At 33.1% G+C, this 8,351-nt stretch overlaps 1 protein-coding gene across 1 annotated transcript; it reads left to right on the top strand.

Annotated features, from left to right (window-relative positions):
* The first annotated feature begins 6,104 nt into the window (after positions 1-6,104).
* LOC130670516 (uncharacterized) lies at positions 6,105-7,953 on the top strand. Its single transcript, XM_057473929.1, has 6 exons — positions 6,105-6,433; positions 6,530-6,776; positions 6,859-6,921; positions 7,003-7,206; positions 7,281-7,599; positions 7,655-7,953. The coding sequence occupies exons 1-6, from the start codon at positions 6,105-6,107 to the stop codon at positions 7,663-7,665; spliced, it is 1,173 nt and encodes a 390-aa protein (XP_057329912.1). The 3' UTR covers positions 7,666-7,953.
* The last annotated feature ends 398 nt before the right edge of the window (positions 7,954-8,351 follow it).

The following is an 8,351-nucleotide window of genomic DNA, read 5'->3' as shown; positions in this document are numbered from 1 at the left end:
GGTTTATTTTTATCCGGGTCAATGTTGCTAGTATACATTAATTAATAATATATAGATATGCCAGCAATAATAATTTTAACCCGGATTGAAAATAAATCCGGTTTGAGAAACTGGCCCTTAATCAGAGTCGGATATTGCATTCAATTGTTACATCCCAAAATTTTCTCGGGGTTTATTATTAAAGATTTACCAGGCTGGCGACGTTAGGGTGTCGATGGACCCCTGATGCGCCGACTGTTAAGCTCCTTTTAATTACTTTTAAATTTCTCTGTATTACTTTAGGCACGTACCTTTAAGGGCCCCATAGGTCACCCCAAACTATTCCCTTTTTCTCTAGCTTCTTAGCCTCTAGCGGTGGATAGTCGTCACTTCCTGTCCGCCGGAAGTGCTCCTCGGAATAATACCCGTACCTAGGGTCACGGAATGGAATGGTTCCTCCCGGGGGTTGGTTTATCGCTGGCAGGTTGATCTCAGTTAGTCCCCAGCCGTCAGTGATTCCTGTCCAGAAGGCTGGTGGACAATCTGATGGTGGTTCTACTGTGAAATCCAAGGGACCCTCTCCGGAACTTCCTGGAGCTGGGATACTCTTGGACTCGAGTATCGGTGCGGCAGCCTCGTCGATGTGATCGGCACCACGCGGAACGACCAACACTAAACGCGTACCGAGCAACACTTCCTCGGACGCAACACGCGGACCGTCGGATTTACCGTTTACTTGGGGCGGAGACCCCGACACCGGATTAAGCTGACCCTGCAATCGCCAGAATTGCAGACGGCGACCTGCCTTGCGACCGCGCCTCTTGCGCATGGAACAGGGATGGTAATTTCAAGGCCGTAGCTGCTTTCTCGCGCTTTCGGCTAAGGATGGTAGTGAGAACCGTAGCAGCTTTCACGCGCTCTCGGTTGGAAGTAGGGAGGATGTGACCGTAGCAGCTTTCTCGCGCTTTCGGTCTTTTTTTTAAGGAAAGAGTAAAAACTCAAAGGGGTAGAGAATGGATTTTTATTGAAAGAATAAGTAGGTCTGTGCTCTGGGCAGTTTGTCGAAAGACTAACTCTCCTACATTATGCACCAGCTTATATAATAAACAAATATGATGACACAGCATCTCGAGTTATTGTGTGAACAACGTCGTGGCTCGGAACTCATACCTTGACGGATGTTATGTCTAGTTGCAAGCCACGACGGCGTTCACAATCTCTTATCTCGGGAGATATCCGTTACCCGCTGTAAGCGACGAAACGTTTATACCAAATGATTCAGATGTAAAACTTTATTGAAATAAATAATTTAACTTTTTTTTTATAGATGAAATCAGACGAGAACGTCACACAACTATCCTTAAAATCTCTGAATCAAAAAATAAAAAAAAAAAATTCATGTAATTATTTACGAAATACAAAACAAATAAACTGTTTCAAGCGTCTTTTATTTATTTGGTATTCTATCAATTCCATGTATTATTTATTTACACGATAACTCGCGTGTAACCAACTTATCTCATGTAACCTGTTTTGACAGTTGACAGGGTCTTTGACAGTTGGTAAAAACTTAAAACCACCCTGATAGCTACTTTAGCTTGAAATTGACAGTAATTTGACATTGAAATTGCCTGAAATTTTCTGCCCGAATTTCCCATACAAAGTTGCCGTTAATGGAGAAAATGCCGTAGGTTGGCCGATGTGTAGCTGCCATCGCTCGGCCAAGCATTGGCAATTCGTAATGGCCCAAATCTGGTTAATTACCACCAGCCATTTAATTTTTCACCATGATAGCGTAGTCAAATCGAAATGAATTTTCATTAAAATTTTTGAATGTAGATGTAATGGCATTGCTGGTTTCATATCAGAATATGACTTCTCGTAATCCCTTTCAAGGAAACACCAGACACACGACGCTGCCGATGGCTGGCCAATGAATGGCTACTTATGACTGGACGATTATCGGTTCGCAACTTTGGGCTACTGTTGGTGAATCAGTGGTCCATGATTGATTCTTGTTAAATGAAAAAATCTACCAATCAATTATTAATTATTCAAATACCTTGTTATTGTAGTTTTCTTTAATTAATAATTATTTATTTTTGAATTAAACTAAGTTTCAATTAATAAATATTTTAATTTTTCGAATACAGTTATTTACAACTAACAATGAATATATTTTTTAGTTCGTTATCATTTGCAATCAACACTCGCAGTTTTATCATTTTACTTATAAAAATTAATTTAATTCAAAAATAAGTATAGTAAATTGTTAAAGTAAATGTCATTTTTAATAATAGTGGTAGAGTAAGATAATTCAACTGGATTCTCGATAAATAATCAATTAAATTTAATAAGCTTTATCTTTAAAAATTACGAAATTATAATCAAAATAGTACGAAATTAATATTTTTTTTTCTTAATGATTGAAAATATTAATTCAATTGCTCTATATATTTTATAAAACCGAGTGGTTGTGGCAGAATGAATAAGTAGATCATATAAAAGTATCAATTCAACATTGGTAGGTTCGTCCAGTAGTTATCATTCAGACCCAGCAATCAGAAGGACGACAGTTCGCGCCTGGGTCCAGCAGAATTTCCACCAAGTTTTTTTCACATCATTTACCTCCCTTAGATAATTTAAACGTTAATGATTATGAATTTTACGAGGTGAATAATAATAACAATTTTTTTAAATTAAATTTATTTGCTTGCTTGGCCGATTGCTGGCTGCCATTAATCGGCTGATAGTCGAGCGCCATTAATGGGCCGACGTTATCATTCCGGCTATAAGCCGTTTATCGGCCAATAAAAATTGCCATTGCTGAGCCGTTAATCGACATTCTTGGCCTAGTAATGGCCTGATCTAGGGCCGATTTCCAAACTTTGTATGGGTTGCTGATAATTTAACAGCAAAAATTGAAAATAAAAATTTGCGGTTAATTTTTGCTCAATTTAAAGGTAATTTTTTACTAGGAAAAAAAATTGGTAATGTTCATTCTTACCATTTCAGAAAGTAAGCAAATTCATACATAAAAACGTCTACAATTTGACGGTAAAAAAATACTTTACAATGTTTCAAGTCAAATTAACAATAAATTGACATAACAATTTGCCTGAAAATTTACGACAAATTTTTTCTAGTCAACTTTTGAAGTAAATTTGCATTCTAACTCGGGTAGTAAATTTACGTAAAATTATATAGCAATTGTCGTCAAAAACGGAAAAGTCTGAAGTTGACAGACATTTGACGAAATATTCAAGGAAACTTTTGGAAAGTAAACTTTTGCTAAAGCAAACTGCTATTAGGATTAATTCAATTTTATTAAAAATTACTTAAACAGATGGGATAATTTTCTAGAATATGGAAATATTTGACCGTTAACTAAAATTTTTGAATAATTTTAATAATAAAATTCTCTGCATCTAGATAGTAGAAAATAATACATTTCTGAAATTAAATAAACCGTAAGTCAAGTAAAACGTTGAATAAGAAATTATAGTTCAACCAAAAACCATTCCAACTCTCAAGGCCAATTTTGAAATCTGAAATTTCTCGAATTCGGGATTGAATAATTATCGACAATGTATCTATAGAGGTATACATATTCACTAAATATCGTGTATATTAGTATTATACACTAACTAACTAGTATTATACACTAACAATAACAATTTCATCCCGAATGAAAAAAGTCTTGGATTGAAAAATTGGACCTTGGTACTAAAAGTATAATTTAATTATAATTATCAAGATTATCAATCCGAATTGAAAATAAACATTTGAAAAAAAATATTTAACTCAAAAATTTGGGTCTTAAAGATTCATAATACTTTACTATTATGCTAGTTCCTGGAAACAGATAATATACGAAAATTGTGCTTGAAAAAAAAAAAAATTTATTTATATATCATTTAAGTGTCAATTGGGGCCAGTTTTTCAAACTGGGTTTGTTTTCATCTGGTTTTCAATATTGCTAGTATTGATTATATTCATTATTAAATATACATTAATAATATATAGATAGACCAGCAATAATCATTTAAACCCAGATAAAAATAAACCCGGTTTGAAAAACTGGCCCTCAGAGTTGCTTAAACAAAAAATAATTTCCCATAAAAGATTTACTGGCAGTTTAATTATTCGTTCAAAATCAGTATTGATAAAGGAAAAAAAACCTACTAAAACTGATTTTAAGTCATTCCTTCTACATGTATATACGACTTACATACAATATTGATGATCGTGAAACTAGCCATGTTTTGATGAATAACCCATTTAACATATCTAACGTTGACAGCTAAATTAATATAATAAATGTGATAGCTCTTATTCATTACAAAAAAAAAAAAAAAACACTTTCAGAGGACAAAGAAATACCAAATCTAGGGAAAAGTTTTAGCCAATCAGAAAACTTGGCTCCGCCCATCTTCTATCTCTCTTTTTTAGCGAAACCAAATTCCCGGCCTTAGTCATAACATAAATTAAAAAATTCGTTTGAAGTGGGGCTTGTGGGTACTCTTAGCAGTGGATAATTATTTTTCTAGAGTATTCAGCACGTATTTTTTTTTTAATCGCTACACAAAAAAAAAACATATTCAACTAATTGAAATTATTTTTTAAATGTCTGAATTTAAAAATTTTTCGGGAAATCGGTATTCTTTTTAGAGGGAATTGATTTTTCTACAATATTGTGCATTTTAGTTTTTTCGATCGTCAAAAAAAAAAAAAATAATTATAATAATAAATATTCAAGTAATTCAAATTATATTTGTCATGATTGAAGCTAAAAATTCATTTGAAATGGAGCTTGTGGGAACTCTATCAGAGGATAATTATTTTTCTATAATATTTAGTACATAATTTTTTTTCAAATCGTTAGAAAAAAAAATTTTTTCGAGTAATCCAAATTATATTCTCATGACAGAAATAAAAAATTCGTCGAAGTGGTCCTAGTAGGCACTCTTTCCGGTTGATTTTTTTTTATTATAATATATTACAACAAATTTATTAATTATGTATGTGCAAAACATTCATTTATTTATTCAGTAGTCGTTTGTTCATATAGTAAAAGAAAATTTAAACAAATGATATCAGTCTTTAAATTTTGCAAATTGATCGTTATCTAGAATGTTGTAACCGTGTAGCAGCGATTTTCAGACGTGAGAGTGAGGCTCTCTCGCTTCCTTTGTTCTCTCTCTCTCGCTCTCATTTGGTTTTCTCGTTAGCGAGTTCGGCTGAGTCTTGGCGTTAGTCTTAGCGCAGCAGACATGTGAGAAATGGTCACTGCGCATAATTAAGGGGGGGTCAACACTAGGTGCTGACCCGAGACGATTAATTTGAAGACGACACTTGTGCTCCAGTGCGCTGATCGACCAGTCGCTTTCTTTTCTCTACTTTTTTATAAATTAAATTTCTCCAGTGGTTTGTAGTTTTTGTGGGTGAGGCTGTTTAAGCAAACCAAGTGTTTGTACTGTTTTGGATTATTCACCTAAGGAGGCTAACGGCGGTGCTTACCCGGACCTTTCATCTACCCGTGGATCACCCAGGGATTTCGAGGATGCAACGTCGTCCAATTCCAGCAGTAAGTCCAGATTTTGGCTCACATATATATAAAATTAATCTATAACGTTGTATAATGTCTCTCTCTCTTCAACGCGGAAATTTCCCGCCAATCTTTGCCCATTATTCTCACTCGTTACCAATTAATTCCCGCGCGTTTCGAGTCCGCGAATTCTTTTGAATTACTTGTATATATATATATAAAATTAAATTAGTTTTAAGAAAAAGGGGAAAACTGTATATAATGAGGGATCTTGGTTAAATAAATTTCATAAATTAAATTTATTCGAGTAGTAATTATTAACTATCACCAGAGTCCTTTAGCTTTAAGTTTATTTTCAGCCGCGTGTCCGGTCAGGACGAGTACCCGCTTCCTGAGAGTTTTCCCGTCTTTTGGAACCAGAATTTTGGAACAGAATAAGTCTAATTAATAGTAGTAAATTTAAGTAAAGTCAGTAAAATCGGGAAATCTAATTAACTGTGGTTCTTGGCTACCTGGACACGCAGTAGCCAGGGCCCACCGTTATAATGTAATAACTTCTGTCTATAATTAAAAAATCATGGAAATTATTCCCGGTAAACTACCTGGTTCTACACTTTTTTTTTATAATGGTTACATATATTTGGAGGACAAGCAATGTAAAAAAGTCGCTGGATGTTCTTCGAGAAAATCAGGATGCAAGGCTACGCTGCATTTCACCGAAGACATTTCTAACATTGGCGACGTTAGAGATTTGCATGAGGGCATCGATTTCAGAGTGAAAAAAGAGCATACCGATTTACCAGACGTTGACTGCAACGTCTGGAAAACTTTGTGTGAAGCAATGAAGGAAAAGGCCACGGCGACAACAGAGCGGCTGAAGGATATTTTTGATTCAACTTCGTTGGTGTAAGCATTTTCATCAATAGATATTTCTTTATTTTTTTAAAATTGTTCTCGTACTTCAAATTTCTACATTAAGTTAAGTTATTTTCTTATCTATAGTTGTCCCGAAGTTAGTTCAAAACACTCATTCCATTCAGTGAGGAGTATTTTATCAAGAACTCGAATGAAAAGCCGGCCGAAGATACCGGACACTCTTGATGAGATGGGGAAGTTGTTAAAAAGTAACCTTTTTTTAAAAGGCCACGTTACATCTAGCTCCAATAAAACCGGCCTTATATTTTCCACTGACATTTTACTCGTTGGTTTTTCTGAGTGCAGCGAAATATTCATGGATAGCACGTTTTCGGTGAACAATTGCATTTATTTTAGTTTTTCAAAATCTTTAAGAGGCTTGCATATTGTAAATTTTTATTTTTATTGGTTTTTAGCGCACTGCAGTAAAACCAAAAATGGAACAAATATACACCATCCATTATAAACTGAAAGGAACGGTAATAATGATACGATAAAAAATGTTACAATGTCAATAGATCTGACATTTTCGATTACTATTTTTTGTTTTGAATTTTCAGTATATTGCTGCCATGATGGTATTAACAGAGAATAGAGACACATCAATGTATAATGCTATATTTAAATGGATTACTAATGAGTTTCCTGATTTAAAAAATAAAAAAATTCACATCATGAGTGACTTTGAAAAAGCTACGGTCAAAGCACTTAGAAATAATTTTCACGGGGCCCAAATTCATGGATGCTACTTTCATTTTGTACAGGTAATTTATAATTATTTCCAAAAGTTTTTAAGTTAAAAATCACCACATTCTATAAACATTGCTTGGTATCTTAGGCTGTAATAAAAAAATGGCAGGCGATGAAATTGAAAACCCCTGATTCATTCTTAAGTTTGGTGCTCAATGTTCCTCTCCTACCTCCTGATAATTTTGATGACGCCGAAAAAATTTTAAAAATTGAAATAGAAAAAATTAAAAACATCGATATTAATATTCTTATATTTCTTGATTATCTAAAAAATACTTGGCAATGTTATCCAGATCATGTAAGTGTTTTTAATGCACCTACAAACACCAATGACGGCCCAGAAAACTTTAATAGATACAGCAATGAAATTATTGGTGAAAAACATCCGGAATTTTGGACGCTCTTAGGTAATAAAACAAAATTAATTACCCATAAAGTTTCAAAACTATATATTAAAAAAAGATTTCAGATAAAAAAAAAAGTAACAAGACTAATAGCGGTTCACCTGCCAATAGCGGACCACTAATTATTTCATGCAATCAATAAAAAAAAATGACAAGTATAATATTTTACAAGAATTATATTTTTTTTCAATTTGTATATATTAAAATACATATAAACATTGTTATAACATTTATACAAATGAAAAAAAAATATATATATATACATAAGACTTTCCGGTTCATTATAGACGCGATAAATGAAATAAGTCGATAATGGTGGTTATGTCCTTAATCCAATTAAATTTTATTAATAAATATACCCTGTAAATATATATAAGAATTAATAAATTATGTTACAATTCGCAATTTAGTGAAAAATCAGTCCTATATGGCCATATATGGTGTATGTACGGGCATATATGGAGCATACATGGTCTATTTATAACACTATAAAACTATATGGCTGTGTATTTGTCATATACATATAGGAATGTTAGCTTTTTATATCTATGTCAAGTAAGTCATATGTATGTTACTATTTATTTAAACTGAATTCTTTATCTAAACTTGAAAATTCCGTTAGCTAGAATGATGTTAGCTCTTTGTCCTACAAATGATTTTTTTTATTATATTAATTTTATTCACCCTTTTTAAAATTTAATACGTCATTTTTTCAGACGGAATAGAAAAAATTCTATCCAATGAAGAACTTAATT

This window comes from Microplitis mediator, chromosome 6 (assembly GCF_029852145.1).
Source record: "Microplitis mediator isolate UGA2020A chromosome 6, iyMicMedi2.1, whole genome shotgun sequence".
Taxonomy (NCBI): Eukaryota; Metazoa; Arthropoda; class Insecta; order Hymenoptera; family Braconidae; genus Microplitis; species Microplitis mediator.
The sequence above is the reverse complement of the archived record's forward strand: the minus strand, read 5'-3'. Positions and strand labels throughout refer to the sequence as shown.

Coding starts and splice junctions, on each gene's coding strand:
- LOC130670516 (XM_057473929.1), top strand. CDS start 6,105: ATGGAAATTATTCCCGGTAAACTACCTGGTTCTACACTTTTTTTTTAT. Junction 6,434..6,529: donor TTTGATTCAACTTCGTTGGT/GTAAGCATTTTC, acceptor TCTTATCTATAG/TTGTCCCGAAGTTAGTTCAA. Junction 6,922..7,002: donor ATTATAAACTGAAAGGAACG/GTAATAATGATA, acceptor TTGAATTTTCAG/TATATTGCTGCCATGATGGT.